This window comes from Rhipicephalus sanguineus, chromosome 11 (assembly GCF_013339695.2).
Source record: "Rhipicephalus sanguineus isolate Rsan-2018 chromosome 11, BIME_Rsan_1.4, whole genome shotgun sequence".
Classification (NCBI taxonomy): Eukaryota; Metazoa; Arthropoda; class Arachnida; order Ixodida; family Ixodidae; genus Rhipicephalus; species Rhipicephalus sanguineus.
Genome location: NC_051186.1, coordinates 21239945 through 21264290, shown reverse-complemented (window position 1 = coordinate 21264290; position 24346 = coordinate 21239945). Strand labels below are relative to the sequence as shown.

General features: G+C 46.7%; 1 protein-coding gene across 2 annotated transcripts in view; it reads right to left on the bottom strand.

The window, feature by feature from the left end:
• Positions 1-24346, bottom strand: part of LOC119373741 (protein phosphatase 1 regulatory subunit 21) — a 175310-nt gene that overhangs the window by 147591 nt on the left and 3373 nt on the right. For both annotated transcript variants that reach the window (XM_037643806.2, XM_049410767.1), the window contains exons 5-8: positions 22055-22219; positions 15522-15580; positions 8554-8648; positions 3018-3232 (exon numbers count right to left, since the gene is read on the bottom strand). In XM_037643806.2, coding sequence (XP_037499734.1) covers positions 3018-3232; positions 8554-8648; positions 15522-15580; positions 22055-22219 — 534 coding nt within the window. The remainder of the gene's footprint in view (positions 1-3017; positions 3233-8553; positions 8649-15521; positions 15581-22054; positions 22220-24346) is intronic.

The window sequence follows — 24346 nt, the reverse complement described above, 5'->3', positions numbered from 1 at the left end:
GAAGTTTTGGTACCTGACGTCATCGCGACTAGCCAGACTGCTGTGTGAAGTCACCAGAATTAGTACTGTAGCCTGACGTCAAGCTAGTGTTGATGACGGTAGGTGCGCTATGGAAAAATTTACTTAAATATCAAAATAAAATATCTTATCGGCATTTGCTGAGCTTCACACTTGCTGAGACCTGTCTCTGCATACAGGAGATTTGTACGGCAGAGTAAACTCGCCTTCGAAAAAAGGTGTCAGTACCCCTTTAAGCCCACCACATTCCAGTGAAAGCGGGCGAGCACCACAAAGGCTTATCAAAACATACTGCAGGAATGTCACACCTCATTGTAAGCTGCCTGGTGAAGAAAAAGAAAGTGAAATGGCGAAGGAGTAGAAACCTTTCCATCCGCACAGGAGGAAGGATGTTCAAACAAAGCTGGTTTTTTCGCACACTGATAGGATCCCACATTCGTAGGTGGCACTCTTGGAAAACAACTAGGGGTCATCTGCATTCAACGTTCTGCCCCTGCGCTATCTCAGCAAAAAGGAAAGGCGAGGCGACAGTTGCGGAGTTCGCAAGCGCACTCCAACGTTGCCCGGCTGTGCCACGATCCCCACTGCGGTGTTATAAATACGCGTGACCACCCAAAAAATGCACTGCAAGGGCGCGATTTCGCTGCTTCTACTCGGTAGGCTACGTGTTCTGGCACTACTGTTACATCTCCTCGAAAACATGGGTTGGACTGAGTTGACTTTTTTACCATGTGGCTACACAACTTTAGCCCCGTAGCCAGACAAAGCACTGGACGGGGCACAACTGAAATTCCGGGAGATTCTCCTGTTACCCTTACAACCGGAGGAAATGGTCCAAATCCAAAGTCTCCCGGGTAATCTGGGAGACTTGGCAGGTATGGAATTTGTAAGTTCAGTAACTTTCATTTGCCCACATCAATTTTCGCAATTCTTCTTGCCCTCCACGATATAAGAAACATGAAACACAGAGCTTGGGGCAGGAAATGACTATGATGCTACAATCAGTACCAACTTGGGCAACCAAGACACTTGTTGGACACTTTTCAAAAGACTTCACACAGCTTTCTCACAGCAGAAATCTTGCAAAAGGGAGACTTAAAGGGATACTAAAAAGAAAAATGATTTTTCTGCTTCACAATAACAAAAGCACCACCACGGGAAGACAAATGAGAAGAAGCAAATACCAGTGGCAATGCTGCCCTGATATTCCCACACCAGCTCTCTGTTACATCACAGATTTTTATAGTGTAGTCGTTTGTCACTAAAAGAGATTTACACTGTGTTCTAAGGGACACAAGATCCTAAAATAGCAAGTTTCAGAAACCTTCACTGAACCAAGGCGGCCAAAATATGCAAGAAGACTTTGGAATTTGTCATGTCACAATGATGTTCACATGCTCAAGCTTCGGTACAAAATTCAGACCTCTGACCTTCATTTCCTCTTCTAATTAATGTCCTACGATGGCAAAGAGTAATTTATCCATCTAAATTGCTTTAATGTTTCAATTTAATGAGCAAGCTCAATAATAGGGGTGTGCGAATATTCGAAATTTCAAATAGTTTTCGAATAGTGTTTGCTATTCGATTCGATTCGCACTGAAATTTTACTATTCAAACTATTCGAACTTCCCAAAAACAAATACAGTCAATGTCCGATTGAAAGTGACCCCTTCAGATTTTTAATATGCTTCACCTCATCACACCCCGGTATTGCGACAAAGCTGAATTTCAAGCTCCGTTAAGGTCGAACTTTGCCAAGACACAGTCAACGTCCGATTGAAAGTGGTCCCTAGATTTTGAATATGCTTCACCTCATCACACCCCGGTATTGCGACAAAGCTGAATTTCAAGCTCCGTTAAGGTCGAACTTTGCCAAGACACAGTCAACGTCCGATTGAAAGTGGTCCCTAGATTTTTAATATGCTTCACCTCATCACACCCCGGTATTGCGAAAAAGCTGAATTTCAAGCTCCGTTAAGGTCGAACTTTGCCAAGACACAGTCAACGTCCGATTGAAAGTGGTCCCTAGATTTTGAATATGCTTCACCTCATCACACCCCGGTATTGCGACAAAGCTGAATTTCAAGCTCCGTTAAGGTCGAACTTTGCCAAGACACAGTCAACGTCCGATTGGAAGTGGTCCCTAGATTTTTAATATGCTTCACCTCATCACACCCCGGTATTGCGACAAAGCTGAATTTCAAGCTCCGTTAAGGTCGAACTTTGCCAAGACACAGTCAACGTCCGATTGGAAGTGGTCCCTAGATTTTCAATATGTTTACCTCATCACACCCCCGTATTGCGGCAAAGCTGCCTTACAAGCTCCGCTACAGTCGCAAATGTATTAACTCAAGAAAACACTGGTTCCAACATGGAGATGAAAGATGTGGCAGAGGTGGGGGCTCAATTAATGCTATTTTGGACCTGAAACTTGGGCAGGAAGTCCGAAAAATCGGAAGCTGAAGCTTTTTAGCATCCAAAATTTTAGATGTTCTTATATATCGACATCTACGAGGCAGATTTGGAACTCCGGACTTGCAGGGAGCACACCCTTGTCCGCCACATCAGTTGGGCTTCCACAGAAGTTGAAAGAGGAGGAAAGGCTGAGGAAATGGCATCTTTGCCTATCACGTGTAAAGTGTTGTCGGCAACACTTTGGTTGCACCAAATCATGTACATAAATACAATTCGGCCTCTACATTGCCTCATTCTTGATAAGACAACTATGAAACACCACCTCGCCAGTGCTTCATCAACCTAGCGAAAAGAAACACTTTCATGTTGCTATCTCGTAAGAATATGTTTAGGAATCCTCTCTAACTTCTTTTTTCTGCAATTTTGCTTCGAAGTATTCGAAAAATATTCCAGAAATATTCGAGAAATATTAGAAAAATATTCGATTCGCACTCACCCTTCAATATTCGAATTCGCTTCGCACCCAAAATTTCGCTGTTGGCACAGCTCTACTCAATAATATTCCACCAAATGCCCGGACTCACCACCTGTAGCGGGCCCTGTGCCAGTTGTGGGTCCAGCCCGCAGATGGCACCAGTGAGGAGGAGGCGCACTCGCTGCTCGGCATACGTGTGCAGCGTGGACAGGGCCTGGCTCAGCTCGGGCACCAGCTCCGCCAATTGCCAGAGCAGGGCACGCACATTACTCTCGTGCGAATGCCACGTCACGGGCACATCCATCCCCGGGGCACGACCGTCACCTGCCACAAAGCATTCCCGACCCTGGTCATCCACTCCTCTTCCCATGGTCCTGCCTACACCCTCCATTGCACCTACAGCATTTTCCATTACCATTTGGACCAAGCCATCAAAGACATACCAACCAGCTTAGTCTCCTGCTCTGGCCGCCAGCATCAATTTGACAACACAGGTGGCATCAAGGCAAGCATTCGCACAGAAACACTGCAATGGTACCGATGCCACAGCCTACCTCACCACATCGCCTGTGATCCTTCAGCAACGCCGTGTCTGCTCGCCTCCTCAAAGCTGTCTCCTTATTTGGAACTCGTAAACAATGCAACTATTTCACATGCACTCTAACAGATGTAGCTCAAAACTGCAACATTTGTCTCTGATGTAGTGTTTGCAAACACAGTATTTGCTTTCTTTTTAACTTCGTTTTTGGCAATTCTGTAAAAAATGCCAGATCACACATTAAAATTCCATTCTCATCAGTTCCTGAAAGTTAACAATGCCTCTCAGGTGCAACAAGTGTGGTTAAAATCAATCCAGTGGTTGCTTCACAGTTCTGCATTTTACATTCTCCAAGAAGCCCCATGGCCTCAGAGACAGGTTCTTATTAAATTGAACACACAAATCCTTGCATGTGAGCCTTCCTCTGGCTCACTCTGCATGCTAGGGGAGTGGCAGCACTCACTCTCGCTACAGCTTCCTTAGCAGCCCTAACAGTCAGAGCTGTGACCCCCAATCCCGGAGTTCATGTAGGGTCGCCACTGTGGCTGGTTCAGGCCAGAGGGCACGGAGACGAGTCTTTGACTGAAGGTGCTTATTCACCTCAGATATGCATACTGCCAATTGCAACATCCAGTTAACACAAACACCTTAGTGGTGAAGCATTCCGCACTACTGGGGGGGGGGGGGGGACAATCAACAAGCACACGTCGAGAAAGTGATATGGCTCAGCTCACGGCGCGGCTTTTAACTGTGGTTCAGGGTCGTGGTTCGCACTCGAAGGTCGGGGCGCCGCAGGGGGGTGATGGCAGAGTTGGCTCGCTTGAGATGTGGTCAGTCACACCTGACAAGACCGAAGAGGCCCATACCCAGGAATCTCGGCTGCAGAGTCAGCATAAAGGGGGTGGCAAAATGCCCTCTCCAACGCATGAGCCAAGGCATTGCCGACCTCCTTCGTTTAACCCTTCAGCCAAGAAAGCACCATCATCACCTGGGGCTTTTTGAAACGAAGGGGGGAGGCTGGGAACATGGCAAAGTCCATGTCCATGAGGCAGACAGGTGTTATCGCCAGAAAGGCAGGCAAGACGGAAGGCTGTCAATGAGTCATGGCCTTGGGGGACTTGAGATATGATGGCAGTGCGTCAGGAACCCACGCAGCTCGGTCCAAATCGGATCAACTAGCCTCTGACCTCGTGGTGTTGAAAGGGACAGCCGGAGCTCAGCTTCATTTTGCTGGCGATATGTGTTGGTTGCATCGACAGGAAAGCTTCGTGCCGGCACAGGAGAGTTGGCTAGTACGTCATTGCCCTCTGGCTTTCTCCAGGCTCTGGGACATTGGGCACGCAAAGCAGCAAAGATGCGCCAACTCAACCATGGCGGTGGCTCACCACTTGCTGCCTGGCAGGGGGTCCGCTCTGCACCTGCAGGCATAGTCCATTGTTTGGCCATGGACGCTAGCTGCCTGGTGGTGGCAAGGCTCGTAGTGCAGTAGCTGGGCCCACAACTTGGTACCAGGTTGTGTAGTGATTCTGCAAACAATTGCAGCCAAGGCCATTTGGGGCCAGAAGCTGTTTTGCCGTTTTATAGCGAAAGCTGTTATGAGATCGCAACAGCCAATTTTGGTGGCGTAGTTCTCCAACTCTGGTGTGCGTAGCCGCTATCGCGCACAATGAGCAAAAAATCCAGGATCGAGGGGGATTCGAACCCAACCCACTGCGTGACAGTAAACTATTCTACCACAGAGCCACGCCAGTCCTTGAAACTCCTTCGCAAGAACACCCTATACAGGCATCATGCTGAGCAAGGAATCACAATAACAGATGTAATACAGCATGGCAGAAAAGTAAATTAACACCATGCGTCACACACACAATGTGAATCACATAACAAGTGGGTGGTTTAAAGGTCCCCACAAAGGGCTCAGCCATAATTCTTCAACATCATCAGAGTGCCTTACAGTCACATAGTGGTCATCTCCCTTTTCCACAGAACGATGAATAATAGCATCGTGGCAAAATTATGATGACTTATGGCATAATGGATACCTTGCAACTGAACTTGCAGTAGTCACCCCAAGAGAGTTTACAACAAGCTCTAGAGAGGCTTCACAGGCTCAGGCTCCAGCTTTTGCCGCGCCTATGCTGTGTGTTCCGCACAGGCCTGACATTTTAGATGCGGAGTATCTTAAGGCGGAGCTCAATCCGGTGGTGGTGGTGTGCGGCGTGACCACCCTTACTGCGCATGTGCATACCCTCTCCACACACCTCCTCTCCACTCACCCTCTCCCCTTCCCCTCTCCACTTTCCCTCTCCCCTCTCCCCTCCCCCTTTCCACTCTTCCTCTGAAACACGGGCTAGACATGGCGAAATTCTCTCCTGCGCAACGCCGCGAAGAGCTCGAGCGCATGCGCGTCCCCTCCCCTTCTCCCTCCTCTCCTACGCTGCCCCCCTCTCGCCCGCCTGTCAACCACGTTTCCGGCTCGCCCTGTGAGAATTAACGGCCAGGCTAGATGGAAGATACAACGCGCGTAGCGTCCCTCTTCGCGTTCCACGACGCGAGGTCGGTAGCATGCCCAACGAACGCCAACGGAACGCGATCGTGCAAGTGCTCCGGCTTCGCATCGCCTCATGGTCCCCTTTAGCGGGAGATGGTGTAATTTTTTTTCTTTCGCCTTGCTTCTGGCTGTGTGCTTTGATGTAGCCACATTGCCGACTTGCAGATGGACGTGGTCGCTGCCAGGGAAAACGGTCATTTTGGCATGGCTGCCGATAAGTGGTCTGTGACTGCAATGATAATAATTGCTGAGGTTTTATGTTCCTCGACCACGATATGATTGAGAGATGCCGTAGTGGAGGGCTCTGGAAATTTTGACCACCTGGGGTGCTTTAACGTGCACCTACATGCCTCTAGCATTTCGCCTCCATCAAAATGCAGCCCCCACGACCGTGTAACTACAACGGGTTAGTCCCTCTCTTATCTCTCAAAAAGAAAAGCGCATGCTTGCTCTGGAAGGCTGCACGCTAGATACCAGAGCACCATACATCCCATGTTGCACAGATTAAAATTGGCCCCTACGAACCGAACAGGATTAGTTCTGTCAAAATTGCAAGTTGTAACGTTGCACTGGGCTCGAACGTCAAACCTCGCAAGCCACTGCCTGCGGGCGCGAGGGAGCATTCTCCTCGGGCCACTCAATGCCTCTGTTGTAGTAGGGTGTGAGATCACACATGCACCGGTCATCTGATTGGTCTTAGTGTCAAGTCCGTCAGCTTGTACACAGGTGACTGTCTCTTTAATCTGGTGCGGTCTTGTCAACCTGGGTGGCAGAGAAGCTGAGAATTTCTTGCTGGCATCGCTTAGGACATGATTCTGCTTCAACACCACGTCACCCACTTTATACTGAACGTCCCGATGAGAGAAATGCTTTCTGCTAAGGTTCGGTCATGCTTTGCATAAAGCCTTCGTCACCTTTTAACACAGCCCAGCTGCATTATGCCAACAAAGTAACCAGTGCTGTGCTACGTTCCTGTAGGGCATGTTTTACAGAATTTAGCAGCTCCATTCTACGACTGAGGGGCGTAAAGCCAATTGAGTCACCCTCAGAGCAAAGGTGCCTCCCCGCAAATCCAACGAGCGCATGCCTGATGTTGCAGTTCACACGTTCGTTGGGACTTGCCTGGGCATTATGTGGCTGTTCCCCTGTTCCGAAGGCTGTGGCACGAAGATTGTGGCAGAAAATTCGGACGCATCATCCATTATCAATTGCTTTTGATAGCCGTCAACACATCGATGAACTTTCGCACAACTACGCGTGACAACTTGCGGGAAACACCACTTTGAAGCACTCACATGTGTACTCCTCCGTGGCATTTTATCTGAGCAAGATGCTGTCAGAGTCTAGTGGGTAGGAAGGAAGAAATGGGCTCACAGCATTACTAGCTGCTCCGGAACATCGCACACTGAAAGCAATACTAGCTGCGTTGATGTGCACTGCAACTCCTATCAAACAATTATTTACAATACTATTTACAAAGATATCCTCCCGCTATGGCTTAGACAACTCCCTTCCACTCAAAGCTTTCGGCCACATTGACGTTGTCCAAGTGGTTAGCACACTCGTCCTATGAAGCTGGCTCATCCAACCTTCGATTGGAGCCGTCGAACATTAAAGCAGTTACTCTGCTCTTGGGCTTTTCTTTTTCTTTTTTCAAACTATGAAAATGAGTAATAGTGTTACCCCTCCGACAACTACAAGCATCGCGACAGTTACGTCAACCTCCGGCTTAGCGTTGGGCTAGGCAAGTTGAGCATTAACATTGTTCTCGTAGTCAAAGGGTGTGCGCGAAAGTGCATCCACCACAACGTTGTTCTCACTCCTGCTGCAGCAAGTGGTAACGTCGCGTCGCAGCAGAACAAGAGCCCATCCCCTTTCCCTGCTGCTCTGTGCTGGTTCTACTCCCTTTGGCTAACGTTCGCTGCAGGGTTCAAACGTGCGGTAGCTTTTACCATGCTCTGAACTGTTTCGTGTTAGCCCATAGCAGCATTTTGTAAGTCAGCCCCGAATGATGCCATCACACACACAAACTTACACTGGCCTCACAGTGGGTGCCAAATATAGGGGTTCTTATTAGATTGAACACACCATTGATGGACCTGCTGCATGGCTCAGCAAGCTACTACCGCCAACAGTGCTGACCATTCCCTATAACACGCAGCGCAACAATATGCGGTCACTCGCATGTCCACAGGAGCCTCGATAACAGATCGGCAGCATTTTTTGACTACCTTAAGAAAGTCACGAAACTTTTGCAACTGCCGAGAACAATTTAGACAGCCTCAAATACAAACTCAAGATGTGGCACCTGCGTTTGACTGCTCGTGCTGTCAGTTGCTAGACTGATACCTTCATTATTACGTTTTTCTTTTTTAACCTAAGTGTAACTACCATTTCATTTGTACGGCTACAGTTCAGGATAAATACAAATAAATTTGTTCAGTAAAATACTTGCAAGTGTACACAAACTGTGAATTGCTGGCAAATTAAAAGACATTGAATTGTTTACAGCACAATGTGTTATCAAAAAGCATATACAGACTTCATTTCCCTTACCTGCATCTCTGAAGTGAACATTTTGTTCAATAGTGGTCTTGGCCTCCTGTAGCTCTCTTTCAAGCCTCACCGTCAACTCAGCCAGCTTGGATTCACTAAAAACAAATATAATTTACTTACAAATATTGTCACCAGTCATGGGCAAGTCAAAGTGCATACAGATTGTTAGCAAACAAACAATTAAGAGCTACAGCACTCATAACAGGAACTCATCAAGAGGCAAGTCCCACTCAGCAGAGCTGGAAAAAAGAGCATATAAAAATCTAATACTGATATTATAGGCACAATATCCATTGGGTGGTGCAGAACATTGATGAAACTAGCCAGAGCTTGTATAAAGATTCTTTTTTCCTTTGAAGGATCCCGTAAAACAGGATTATTTTCACACAATTTTACCTAAACAGGCTATGTTCGGCTTGATATAACAAATCTCATGAAAACACCAAGAATCTTGCGTAATTTTGAAATATCAGGGCATTGACAATGCGTTAAAAATTTAATTAAACAAGATAATTGCCTACGCTAGCAGATGGCATATATGCGTTTTATTAGGCTATCTCCACCTAATGCATATGAAGCTCTGTGGGCACTCCGCAAGTCTGAGCCACTGCGTAACTGAAATGGCGAGCACCAGTGGTAAGATGGAGGCGATGCTTGAGTGTGTGCTTTGACTGTTGATGAAGTATGAAGATGATGCTCCACTGGTATGCATAGCACAATTACTGCTGTAGGTATATCCGAACCGTTAGCCCACATTGGTTACACTTCTCCCTTTAATTAATGGTCCTCAGCCATTTTATAGTTCACCTTTCACTGTCATTACCGCTTGAGACACTCAAGCAAAGAACTGGCAAAGAACTGACAAAGACATCAGCAAAGTACTTTGTCCTCCTGATGAATGGATGCGAAGATAGCATTTCAATTGACTGCATTGAGCCTGCCTTCCTCAACAGCAACGTCACACCCACTTCCAAAGACCAAGGGCGTTCACTTCGCCTACGTGGAACCTACAGTTTTTCCTAAAGATCGCTCCCTCGCAAACCGACTCACTCGAGGGGGGGCCCTATGGCAAGCCAACAGTGTTTTAGTTGAAGTGCCTGCACATGCAGCTCCGCATGCCTTGCGCTCGGGCCAGACAGCATTTGGGGAAGTTTGACCCACGAGTAATAAGGAATGTGGAAGATCACAAACCGCACATCTTCCCACAAGTACAGCACTCTTTTTGATGGGATAGAAGTTTTTGTTAATGGCAGTTTGTGCCTCTTCATTCAAGGCTCCCATGGCCTTCTTTGCCTGCCAGTGTTCATTTAAAGTTGTTCTCTTTTAAAGTACAACACCAGATTACAGTAGAGTCTCGGCGATACAAGTCCGGCTGATATGAATTTCGGTCTGACACAAATTGGCAAAATTCGCTAACTCAATTCCATTGTGGACAATGCCCCAATATTTGGATGCTTCAAACACTTTTTCATGTTGCAACGGGTGATACGAACGTGGATACTGAAACCGTCGAGCGATGGCCCATGGCAGCATGCCCTGGAAGCACCACAAGTACGCTCGTGGCCAAAGCCCCACTGGGCTTGCCACGACCCTGCGTGGCCAACACGGCAGTAGATTTAAGGCAATAAAGTCTTAAAATGTTTTAAGAGTTCGCTTATGAGTCGAGTGGAGAAGACTTCAGCACTTAGTTTCCAGTTGGTCTCCAACGAAGCTTTGACACACGCGTTCACGGCGACCCTTACTGGTCCATTCGCATATGCCTTTCTGCCACACAGTGGAACCCCGATTATAAGACTATGAAGGGACCATGCAAAACTGTTGTATAATTGAAAAACTCAGAATATACACAGTGACGTTCAGCCTTGCCCAAAAAACGGGCACAGCCCGCCTGAATAAGTCCACGGCACCACCCTGCACTTCTCCTAGGAAGGTAGATGAAATTATTTTTGAAAATGGCAGCTAAGCATTTAATTCAAGCAAGTGCGAGTGAATCCTTATTCTCAACTTAAAAAATCAATCTAATCCAACGCGCACCTTTTTTCCGATAAACAGAGTCCAAAAATTCCTTGCGTGTAAAAGCGAAGCCAACCCGATACACTATACAGTGTCATCGCCATCACATAATGGCGACGAAGCACATTTTGTTGCAAGTTCGGGTCGATAATTTCGTGCACGATTGAGCCGTCCGCATCGTATTTGTTCTCTAGTGCAGCTGGTGATGTGCCGCTGTTACTATGAACGTCAAGGGAAGGTGGTTATTTTTGTGCGCCGAGGATAGCTGTGTTGCGTTCTTTTTGCGTGCTCGAAGCTTGCGTCCGAGGACAGCAACAAAGGGAGATCTTCAGCTGTATGTTGACCAGGAAAATTTTCCACAAGCCAAAAATGTGAAAATATTCTGAAGACAAGCTTTCTGATAAGCTGAAGCTACTCCGTGTAGATAGAGCATGTCTCGGTAATGGCCCTGGGATACGCACCCAATCCTTAACAGGGCCCCACAACGCTGTGTCAACAGGGACGCTGCCGATCGGTCGTTGAGAGCATGTGAGCCAAACATTATAGTGCAGCATGTGGCCTGGAAATCACAATAAATTCTCAAAGTCAACTAAAACTCGTTCCCTCTTCTGTCAACAAATAACGCCCATGAGCCCAAATGACCACTGTCGCTGGCAGATTGGAGCATTGTGAACTGCATGGTTACCAGGCCACCACGTGCCCCTGCGCATGCAATCGTACTGAAAGTGTGCATTCGAAGGACTGAGAGTGCTCAAAGTCATGAAATGAGTGCTCAAGGTCATGATGCACGCTGACACATCATCTTGCCCCCTGGTCATCCCCCTCCCTGTGGAGCTTTCAGCGCGCTTGCTAGTATGACAGGAGAGAGAAAGCACTTGAAGCACGCGACAAATCCATGCAACTCTGCTCGTATTTGACGGACTCTAAACATTTTTGTGACAGTCATTTAGAAAGGCAATAAGCTCTTTTAATGAAGCCATTCGACGATTACTTGAAAAAGTGTTGCAGGGCCCCTTTAAAGCCAGAAAAACTGGATCACAGAAGCACATGAACTGCCAGGAGAATGAATTTTCCATTTTGAAAAGGTATACTGTACCTGCCTCACTCTATTTGAACACGAAAGTGTTTTATGCCGGGGTCCACCAAGACTTTAGTGACATATTTCCATCACGGAAATGACGTCGAAAAAATTTACACGATCAGATGTCAAAGAAAAAAAGGTCCGTCAACGGGCATCGAACCCACACCCACTCGGTCCGCAACAACAGATGCCGGGCACGCTGTCCACTGCGTCACGGTCACAGACTCTAGAGGCTTTACAAACGCCCACCTTTTATATCTACCACTCTCCCGGTTGGCGGGGTGGTGTTGCCCTCTGGGAGTGGTAAAGTAATTCGTCATTACTGTGGCCTCCGCGATTAACACCTGCAACGCGTTACACGTCCGTCCCATTTGGCGCGTTTTCAATAGAAGTTCAATTTTGTCAATGCCTTAACACACCGCGAGGTGGCGACCTTAGCCCAAGCGTCGATCTAGGGACCTTAAAGCGTCGTAAAAGCGTCGGCCTCGCTCATAGCATCACGCTAATCCAAACCAAAAATAGCTCTGCCATGCGCGCCTGCCTCACCTGGCTGTAACACCGCGTTCCCCGCTCACGCGCTCGCCCCTAGAAAAATCGCGGCCGGGCGATGGCACGACACGCTTTGCGTTTCCCTCTAGTCCGGCCGTTGGGTTCAATCACATTTTAACACGCCGCGGGATGGCGACCAAGTTCTGCGTCCAATATGCAACGCTATACTGGCTATCACACCTCGTTCTCTGATTACGCTTTCACCGTTAACTACTACAGCTACTACAAGGTTTCGTGTAATCATTTAACATGGACGTTAGTCATCGGGATGGAGATGTACCACCAATCATTAAAGTGGGTGCATCCACGCTAAACGGTGCTATAGCTGCCAGACATCAATATACATTGTGCAAGCTCTCTTATATCAATGTACATTAAACATTCAGTTACTCCTGTAAGGGCACGCTTTACTTTCGTGTTATTCCGATTCCTTTGACGGAGGGATCAACCATCTTTTTTTTTTTCTAATCGTCAACCTAGGCAACGCAAATTTTTATTTTGCACCCGCAATTATTTGGTTGGCGTTAGATTCGAGTAAAAAAAGTAATTTTTTTTCTCAGACGGTATACAAGAGTTGTCGTACAATGCGAGGTCAGCACAAAATTGTGTTGTGTAACCGAGGTTTTTAATACATTCTTTGTATGGGGGTTTCGCCCAGACCAAACCAATTCATCGTAAAATGTGGATCAACGCAAAACCAAGGTTCCACCTACGCACCGTCACGGTCTTGATTGGCCTTCGTGGACAAGTCCCTGCTGAATACCACAAGCTCATAGGCAGACCTTCTGAAGGAGCTGTTGGACATCTCTAGGAATACTTGCGCCCACTGTTTATCCCTTTTCCTTGAGTTGCTTCCGTCATTTAAGCAGCATGATGCTTCAAAAGATTTTGAGCGCCCAGCCATTGCGGAAGCATCCAGCAGTGGTCATAAAGCATCTTGCACACTCTTTCGAGGTGTCTCCAGGGTGGCGTAACACTCCCGAACAAGGCACATACTTCTGAGCCCTTGCGTATGCAAAAGGCACACTTGGCCGGTCACCTCGACAATTTTGCACTCAAATCAATCAGTTAATGACACAAAACTTAAAGGGTAACACAAAAGGCAATACTCTAGAAGAACTTGTTCTTGGGCTAGTTAGTAGCTCATTTCGGCATAACATTAATCGAGCGCAAATGCAGCAGGCACTGCACATGTTTTGGTTGCCTGTATGTGTGAGCATGTGCACATGTTAATGTGCTGAATTAGCGCTCGATTAATTTTAACACGATAGCGTTAAAGAGCTGTGTCACAGAAATCCTGGTGTCGGCATCGGCAGCATTGGTTATGAACAAAAGAATTGGTGCTGTCTGTGAGCAAAAAGAATTAATTGTGATTGGTGCAAATAAATCGGGAGTTCAAGCTAAAATCTAACCCAGGCCAGCTGTTCTACTACAGAGCCACACCAGTGCTTAAAGCTGCTTAAAAAAATATCCCTACACAGGCATCATGTAATACGAGGAGTCCCGTTCACACACATAATACTGCACGGCAGAAGCTTAGAACTGCATCACACCGTGTCAGCTTCATGATGAGTGGGTGGTCCCACCCACTACAAAGCACTGAGGCATAATTGAGCCCGAGCATCAACAAAGTTTGCAGCTGCGTAGGTGCACTTGGCTAATTCACAAAATGATACAATATGGTGAAGTGGGCACTTTGTAACTGTATTTGTAACAGGCACCCTGGGAGAGCTTAAATCGGCCAATGTTACATGCACAGACATTCCTTTATCCACCGAGAAGCGAGCCGCAGCCAGCAAATACGAAGACAATGCGAATGGGGCCCGATTACACTCTTGAAGGCAAAGCCTTTCAGTTTTGTTACAGGAGGCCTGTGCCACTGTGATGTGAAGATGATGACGCATTTCTAGATGCTGCCTTACCATAAGTGTTCTCAAAGGAAGACACCGTCAATGTCTCATCATAAATATGGCTGAATTATTTCTTCTGAATATCTTGGGATCAAACGCTAAGCACCAGTTTATAGACAAACTGCAATTTAATAATTATTTTGGGGGTCTTATGCGCCAAAACCATGATATGTTTATGAGACAGGCCATAGTTGAGGGCTCCAGATTAATTTCAAATGCGTGGGGTTCTTTAAAGGGACCCGGAAACAATTTTTTTCAGATTTTGTCACCATTTAAGCTACGGCATCATCAAATCATTCACACCATAAATTAATAGGCAGCTGCAAAAGACCCTCCTTCTCAGCACTGCCTTTTCTCCACTGAATGTGCAGCTCACATGTGCATCGTTGAGATAAGGTGCTGCAACACTAGCAGCCATTCCCATTTTATTTTCCTCAATGCCACAAATCTACTAACACCAAGAAGTATGTGGGCACCAAAAAGCGTTTCAAAACGATCACCGATAAGCGTAAATTCGGGCAACGCGGTGTGTGCAGATTCGTGGATCCTGGCGCTGATTGGATAGCAAGAGCCCAACGCTCACTGCACTGACGACGAGCTGAAGCAACTCCTCTCGCCAGTTGCCTTACGCAATGTTGCAGCTTTACAAGCCACCAATTGCCAGATTTACAGCACAAAGCACAGCTAGGGCAATTCACAGTGTCAGGAAAAAGAAGCATCGAGATAAACACTGTCACGCAGCTCACATCAACACGCAGCACGTTGCAACACAAGTGGACGACACTCGCTGTCCACCAAAGGTTCAGTGAAAGACTGGACATATCCAATCGGATCGGTTGCCAACACTACATATAATGAAACAACACCACGTAGAAAGGAAGCGAGAAGTTGAACACTCATTCAGCTGCACTGCGATCTGTAGAGATTTGTACGTTTAAAGTCTTGTAGCAAATTACACATTGACGCACAAAGCTTAAATTGGTCCGTGAATTATCCTAATTACTTGCTTTACCGGCTTAATGTACTTGTACAAGACCATCAAAACCGTTTCAGGGTCCCTTTAACATGCAACGACATCGCACAGTACACAGGTCTTTAGCATTTTGCCTCTGTCAAAATGAGAGTGCCATGGCTGGTTTCAAACTGCCATCTTTTGGGCCTGCAGCCAAGCACCGTAACCACTGTGGCAGCTGACAGACTGCAATTTATGTTTGCCAATAATGGTGCAAAAATTCACACGACATCGCAAGCTAGAAAAGTAGCTACAAAACCTGCAAAATCATAATTATTAGCAATAAATGTCATTTGCAGGAGACAAACCATGATTGAAATATAAGCTAAAGATGAACAATAAGATTAACAGTAAATGAATAAAGACAAACTTTGAGGCATGCCAGGTACTGCAGGTGTCTTACCTCAGTTCGTTCTTCATAGATACTTCTTTCAGCTCCTTTTCACACGACTTCAATTTCAGCTACAACCAAGTGAAAGAAATCCGTAAATGCAACCAATGTCAAAAACTCCATCTAAAAAAAAACAGCGCTAATTTACACACAAACAAGGCAAGAACACACGAGGACAGTGCTTGTCCTCGTGTGTTCTTTCCTTGTCCATGCGTAAATTAGCGCTGTTTTTTTTAGATGGCTTTTTACCAATGAGCTCACTACCAAATATTTTTAAGTCAAAAACTCAGTAACTTCAAAATAAATCACAACACAATGCAGCGCAACGTAATCTGAATAGGACAGATGGGCCCCATCACTATGACAAAATAAAACAGGAGCTCGCCTTGTTCAAAAGAAAATAAAGCTTTGTGTAGCACACGTGCAAATAACAAACTTAGGCAGAAGTTTGTACGCATGAAACAGCCTTTGTAAAAGTTCCAGGGGTAATATACCGTGCAAGGGTTGTGTGTATCCTGCATAGCTGAAAATGTAAATTGTAAACGAAGAATACCAGAACGATGTCAGAAAGAGCAATGCATGCTCAAATGCCTTGGCAGATCATCTAACCACATTATCAATTGGGATTCTGCGAGCATAATCGTGACAGAGAAGCGCCTATTGTCATGGCTAATTTCAAGGTCTTCACACATTTAAACGACCAAGAACGCTATTAACCCTTGCCTGTCCGCACCTTTACCCATCGAGAGCCCACTATAGACGATTTCAAATTCAAATTTCTCAGGTTTGAAGTGTGCCGGGACAACCAGAGTTATCCAGTGCATAAACAGGACACCGCTCTTGCAGTTTTCTTAAAGTGCTGCTGAAGTCAGCCTGCTGTTCCCAACACGTTCCCACAGGGCCTGGTGCACACGTACACGACATTTTAATCCTGACAGCATCGGTAATTCACAAGGCAACTTCAGCTTGCCAGATTTCAGTAAGACAGAGAGCGAAACATACAGAGGTACTCTCCAGCAACTGTTGTTTTCCTCACCAGGTCATTTCACTGCTGCCGCGCACTTATCTCAAGGTCAAAATTTTGATCTGCCATGTTTCGGGATCACTTGCCAGTTACCTCATGGGAAGTTTTATTTTTTGTGAGAGGACGGCCAGTTGTCGACCTTTGCTTCGTACCATCGATTGTACTCAAGGCGCAGTTCGCTGAGGTAACTCAATTCTTCCTGTTGAATATAGAAGGTTAAAATTTGCTAATATATTGCACAAACTTGTTTTATAAAACATACAGTAGGGTCTCGGTGATAGGAATCTCAAAGGGAAGCGAAAATATTCGTATCACCCGAGATTTCGTACAACCAAAAAACTAGCAAAATCAGTTTTCAAACCACGATATATACACACAAAACATTTATTTACGTCAAAAGAACTCGCATATGTCTTTTTGGGACATACGTGAACGGACAAATAAGGGATGGCACAGCTGGCTGCCACAAACGTGCACGTCAACACTTCGCCTCCAGTCAACTGAAAACTAAACGCACAAGTCCGCTCCACCATTAGTCATTAGCAAACGATAGGAACGCCAAAATGCTTCGTGCCTTTTAACGACATTATTGGCTTTAATCTACCGCTGCGTAGTCGCTATCGATGATCGCATTGATAGCGATCACGCTTTCGCACACAGTGGTTGCGGCGAACGGTAGTCAGTTTTCAATTCGTGTGCGCTGGCCGCACACATGCCTGATGCCTGATGTCATCTCACACATGCCTGATGTCATTGTTATCTATCACCACGTTCACCATAGCTTGCTTTGACTCGTTGGATGCACGTGTAGTTTCAGAATTTCGTCGTCACCATACATGTTCACGTCGACAGCAACCGCGGCTTCGTCCAGAGTGGTTGCGGCAAACGATAAGCACATTTTTGACTGAGTGCACGCTGGCCGGGCACGTACTTCCAAAGATTCCAGAGCTGTCGGCCGTCGCTCGACGGTTTCGGTACCCACTCATCGCGACGCGGGAAAGTGTCCAGAACATCCGAATTTCGGCCTAGCGAACACAATGGCATTCGGCCGGGGAATTTTAGAAATTCGTATCAGACCAAAATTTGTATCAGCCGAATTCGTATCACCGAGATTCTACTGTATACTCTGAAAATTTGTTATGTTTCATATTTGTAAAGATACACTGATTTTTTTTGCACGTGTCCTGCAGTCTTCTTGCAAATCTTCTTTCACAAATAATTTTTTCACACTATATTTAATAAGCATGTATGTTGAAACTAACACTGGTGGAAAGAGAATTCATCCTTCCATTGATTGGAACTATACACACTACAGTCAAACCCAACTATATCGAACTCGGGTAAATTGAATTATCCTTTATAATGAATTATTTTCAAACACGGCAATGTTTTAACGTCACTGTATAGGAAAATTTACGAATACACTGAACAAAAATCGCCAGAACACTTGACATATTGAACATTGGGCAGTGCGATATGCCCCAAGAAGTTGGCTTTCCCTTACAGGCTGTTGGCTTTTTCTCACGGAAGGTGACTTTCCCACAAGCATTTGGGAAAGTCAGCGGTGTGATTAAAAGGACACTGCACCGAGCGAATAAAAACCATAGCATGTCATCGCGCGCTTTCTCCCAGGATTCCTTGTCGCGGCAGTCGTTCGGGGTCGCTGTTCGCTTCTCAGCTCCCTTTGTTAGCGCAATGGCTGCCGTAAAACGGAAGGACCTGGCTGTTCTCTGCAAGGCTGGCGATAATCAACACAGTCGAACGTAGAGAAAAGAAGTCTGACATCGGAACTGCGCGGGGCATTCTAAGAAGCACGCCGAGTACGACATTGAAAAACTAGTCGAACTGCGCCGGAATGAACTCGTACCAACTCGCCCAACTCTCCACGTTGAAAAACTATGCCAAGATTAGGGCCAATGCAGACTAGAGGCTTCCGCCGCCTGACGAGCACGCACACCTGCGTATTAAGAAGTTGAGTTGCTGCTTACATCGATACCGTATTTTCTCGCCTACAACCCGCGCCCGCATATAACCCGCATCCCCAACTACAAACAGCGAAAAAACAAACTCTACAAAAAAAAAAGATCCCCGCGTATTGCAGTAAGCCGCCTTTCTTGCATTATGTAAAGCAGTGCCGTGAAGCCAACTTGCGCACCGAAATTCGCATCGCAAATATGGTAAATTCTTTAAAAGTTTTATATAGAATTACACGATATACCAAATTAATTCCCTTTTCTTATCGAGTTGGATATATGCGGGTTTGACTGTAGTATGCCACATGTTCTGCTAATGGCAAAACAAAATATACTGTAGCAAACAAAAAGTGCTACTTTTTCCGCAGACGGGGAAGTATTAACCAGGCACGGGGTAATCTCCCCGATATGCGCGCTTTGCACCACCTTTTACACACCTTTGTTGTTAACAAGGAATCCGTAGTGGCCTCAAACATGGTACTGTCTATAAAGCAAGCCTATTTCCCTTTCCATTGCTTTATAGACAGCACTGTGTTTGGCGTCTGCATCCCAGGTCAGTGGGCATGGACTGAAGTTTGCCCTTGTGAGTGCTTCATGCCGTTTGAGTTACGTCGGCGAAAAGCTGGTGGAGATACAAAATTTCAAAAAAATATTTCTCAAGAAAAAGAATAATACCCTTTTGTAACTTTGCCAATGTTCAGCTAATACATAGAGCTTTCAAATGAAGTATTGTGCATATTTTTAGTCCGACCACCAAGGCAAGTTTTTTGATGCTGAATACAGAGCTTTTCTTAAAAAAAGTGAAATTGGCAATTTTTTTTAAGACGATCTGCTCCACCTTCAGCGACTGAGCTATTTTTCTTTTGTAGTATGTCGAACAGGCCACCAGTACATAATTCATTTCTACCCTTTGAGTTTGCCTTGTTCCTGTAAAAAAATATCAAAGTTTGCAACTTTATTCAATTTTGCTCGTCCGAAAAGCCCTCGAAGAATCGATATACATAAATAATTTGTAGAGAAGAATTGGAACGTTGTAATGGGCCGTCCTCTCCAGCGCCTTCTAGTGGGTCGCCCTCTTCGCCTCTTGGCGGAGAGCACGCTCCTCGTGCTCGTGCTCGTGAGAGTCTGCGAGTCTGCGCTCTGTCGCTGTGCATCGTCGCCGTCAATCCCGCCGTCAATAAACGCCTTAACAAAGTGGTGGAGAGTGCTGTACCGTCACCGCAACTTCGGTCTCTATTCGATGCCCCTGGAGCTTCGATCCCGTACCGTGCCATCTACCATGCCGCAAGACGCCGCTCAGCAAACGCCGCCTCCTGCTCCGACCGCTTGTCCCGGTGTCCCCCGTATTCGCGACGACCTCCTCCACCGACGCAATTACAGCGCCGACGGCCGCCAGTGGCTACTAGTAATACCCCGCAGTCTGCGTTCTGAAATATGCGAATCGTTCCACGCTGATCCGCAGTGTGCGCACTCTGGGGTATCGAAAACATACCACCGCATTCGCCAACGGTACTTTTGGCGAGGCATGTACCGCTACGTGCAGAAGTTCGTTCGCTCCTGCATCGATTGTCAGCGCCGCAAAACTTCAACGCACCAGTCACCAGCAGGTCTGCAACCTTTACCTTGCCCTGATCGGCCGTTTGGGCGCGTTGGCATCGATTTGTATGGGCCACTCCCTCTGACTTCGGCTGGTAACCGCTGGGCCATTGTCGCTGTAGACCACCTTACGCGATACGCCGAAACTGCCGCCCTCCCAGCGGCTACAGCGCGCGATGTAGCCTCCTTTCTGCTCCGCCGGTTCATGCTGCGCCACGGTCCACCCCAGGAGCTGCTCAGCGATCGAGGCCGTGTCTTCCTGTCGGAAGTCGTCGAAGCCATCCTCAAAGAGTGCAACGTTGTTCACCGCAAAACTACTGCTTACCACCCGCAGACGAATGGGCTCACGGAACGCTTTAACCGCACGCTCGGCGACATGCTCTCGATGTATGTCGCCGCCGATCACACAAATTGGGATTCCATTCTACCTTTCGTCACCTACGCCTACAATACCGCCCCTCAAAGCACCACTGGTTTCTCACCATTTTTCCTATTGTACGGCAGGCACCCGTCGCACACAATCGACACAATCCTTCCATACAAGCCGGATCGATCTGAGTGTGCGCCTATTTCTGCCACAGCCAGACTTGCTGAGGACTGTCGCGAGCTTGCGAAGACCTTTACTACGCAGGACCAAGAGCGGCAGAAAAGCATCCGCGGTGAGACCAACACTTCTGCACCCACGTTCCTACCCGGAGCACTCGTATGGCTCTCGATCCCTACCACTGCAATTGGCCTCTCTTCCAAACTGCTGCCCAAATACGAAGGCCCCTACCGTGTCGTCGAACGCACATCCCCGGTCAACTACCTGATTGAACCCATCGACCCATCTTCCGACATGCGCCGTCGAGGGCGCGACATTGTCAACGTGGAGCGCCTCAAGCCCTACCATGACCCGCTCGTAGTGACCAGCTGCTAGGTCGCCAGACGGCTCCCTTTTCGTACCCGGGGTAATTGTAGAGAAGAATTGGAACGTTGTAATGGGCCGTCCTCTCCAGCGCCTTCTAGTGGGTCGCCCTCTTCGCCTCTTGGCGGAGAGCACGCTCCTCGTGCTCGTGCTCGTGAGAGTCTGCGAGTCTGCGCTCTGTCGCTGTGCATCGTCGCCGTCAATCCCGCCGTCAATAAACGCCTTAACAAATTCATTATTTTTACAGTTACATCACTTCATTAGCTTGCCGGAAATACCATTTTATCGAGTGCATCCCATAAACGTCCTTTGAAAAAAATTGTTGTTTGATGCCCTTTAGCTTAGTCGGCGCAAAACTACACACTCTCACAAACAGGCGGGAAAATTTTTGGCAACAGAAATAAACGAGCGGAACGAGTTTCGAACTTCAAGAAAAACGTGGAAATTTTTTCAGCCATATTGGTGATGGTCGGGAAAAATGCTGGATGATTTGGCATGGAATGACCCTAATATGTTTCTTTGCATTTGAACAAGGCGACTGCCCACTTTATTTTGTCAACGAATCACCCTTACCCGATAGTTTTCATCGAAGTTTGGGCTACACTCCATTACTCGTTGCCACCAAGTGAAACATTAGTGCTCGATTAGAAACAATCTGACAGCAAACAAACTCGGCTACGTAGTATCACCTATACGAGAGCTTTCCTGCTCGAAGAAGGAGAGTGCAGCTCATTTCCTACCCACTTGCAGGTCTTGAACAAACATGTGGAATGGGCATCTAATGGAGTACTTTTATCATGCGTATGACTTTGGATGATGAATGAATTTTCCTCACATCATGCTGCTACTTAAGACCCACCATGTCAAATATCTGCCTGAAATTGTGACAGATCATGTGTGCCTGATGAGTTAAGCAGCAAGATTTCACGAGAGATTAGGCAACAACTATGCAAAGCTGCAAGTACAAACTACTTGGGCACCAATGCCAAACACTTCTCTCATGAAGGATTTGATCATCGTGGCCAACCAGCAAGGTGTTTTTTACCTCCAGCTTAGCTCTTTCCTGAGTGAGCCTGTTAATCTGTTCCTCCCGTTTAGCAACAGCATCGCTGAGTTGATCCTCGTGTGTGGCAAGCACCTGGTGCACCTCTTCAAGCTTCGCCTCCAGCTTTTCAACTGTCTGCCTATGTTCCAGCTCTGCTGCTGACACCTGCACCAGGAAATGGCCACACACATGGTCATATAATGACACAAAGCCATTTCCTTTGTTGCTCATACTGATATGCCATCTGGGGTGCTACCATGATCTCCTTACACTCGTCCAGTGATCACCATGTTTTTCTCAAGGCATACCCTTCATTCGCAACAACTTTCCTACGCGGAATGGAACATTTTTTCTATTAGGGCCGGAAGAAGGCCATGTGTACATGAAAGGACACATTGTCCATAGACACAAAAGAAAGTACGGAAACCATCCGGGCTTCAAAGCGTGCAGCAAGGCAGTACTGCTGCATGCTGACACTGAACAGAAACTCGCGGCGTGTTGTTTAGTGCCGACTTAGAACAACACGCCTGCAATTGTAAACTTTGTCATGTTTCGCATGACATGCTACATCGTTGGATGCTCAAATACTTAGGCCAAGTGCCCTCCAGGGATGAAATTTTACCGTTTCTCAACACGGCCATGCTTCCAAGACCAGCGGTAGTGTTGGAATTTTCTTTGTACGTACATGTATGTGTCACATTAAGTGAGGCCTTCCGTATGGGCCTCACCGAGTGCGCCAGTGCGTGCAACAAAAACATAATCACAGTTTTGTATTTATGCAACGCTGACAAAAAAGACGTAGAAACTAGCAAATAGGTCTGGGCAAAATATGAAATGTTTGCTGCAAACATTGCCATGGGCATGTTTGCAACGTGTAACGCAGTGTTTGTGACACGTACTCTAAAAGCATGAAAAACGTGCTAGAAAAATGCAAAATTAGCACACATGCAGAACAATAGACGAATTTCACAAATTCCAAAAGCTCCACTAGAAAAAAGGCACAAACGCATTATGCAGTACAGGCACTCAGAACCTACAAAAGCTAGGAAGAGTGCACGGGTGACCTGACATGAGCTAGAAGTCTGTCGTCTGGAAAGGTTGCTAAACGAAAGTATCTATAATAGATAATGCTCCTTGCAAGCAGTACTTCCTTACACTTAAGAATACAAAAAAAAAAAATGTATCCATACACCTCCCAGTTCGTGCTGGCTTGCCATAAGCATTGTGCCTTCGGCTCGCTCTTTTGTGGGGCCGTGCTTTGCTCACTGGCATCAAGAACGTGGCCACTATTGAATAGTTGCCACCCTTTGCTCTCATTAGGCTCCCTGAAATCACCGGCATCGTCCACAACTCGAAAATGTGCTCCTCTTACAACAAATGAAGCCATGTTTCACGCATAGAACAGTAAGCGGAGGAGCTGTACTTGGGGCGCAACCACCACGGTCAACGGTGGCGCTTTCAGAGGTTTCCACATGCAATTCCAGCTATTGGCCTGTTGCTGGCTGGACCTTGGGGAGGGACGGCAAATGGGGAGACCAAGACGCGCACCGCTCGAACACCCCATCTCTTCCTTGCCGACAGCTCTCAAGTACAGAGCCCTAACTGCGGACAATCTTGTCAACCCCACTGCGATCTTTCTACCCGTGCCTATCGCAAAAGCAAGACAGTAAACTGAAGGGAAGCCCTCCCAGCGACTGACTTGCCGTACGACAAAGAACATGTGAGGAATTTAGATGCCGAGTGGAACATCTTACAACGCCTGAAGGCGATTTATGACATTCGCAGCATTTTTATCTTCCCTTCTCATCGTTTCCCAAGTTGCAAGATGTTGTCGGCCATCTATTGCTGCTGCCGATCACCACAGCCAGTGTCGTCAGAAAGAAGCCGCCTTTTTCCTAACCACCTGAATGAGCTTCTGAGCATCACCATTGAAGGCCCGGAACTGTCAGACGTCCGAGAGAATGACCGACGCATTATTAAAGGCTTTATTGCAGAAGTGGTGGTGTGTTACAACAAAAAACACAGACGGATGTGACTGTTTGGAATGTAGTTGAGACTGCCTACTTGTGGTGGTGTAGTTTTATTGGCACGAAAAGCTTTAATGCTCGCTTCTTGGTTCATAATTCTTTTGTTAGTTTAGTTATGTATTGAATGGTCGGGATGTGCAAGGCACATATGCTTTTACATATTCAACCAATTGTGTGTGGCAGTTGTAAATTCATATCTTGATATCTGTGTCAGCATATCGTCGTGGCCGATATCAAAGCTGCCATATACTGCACCATACATGTG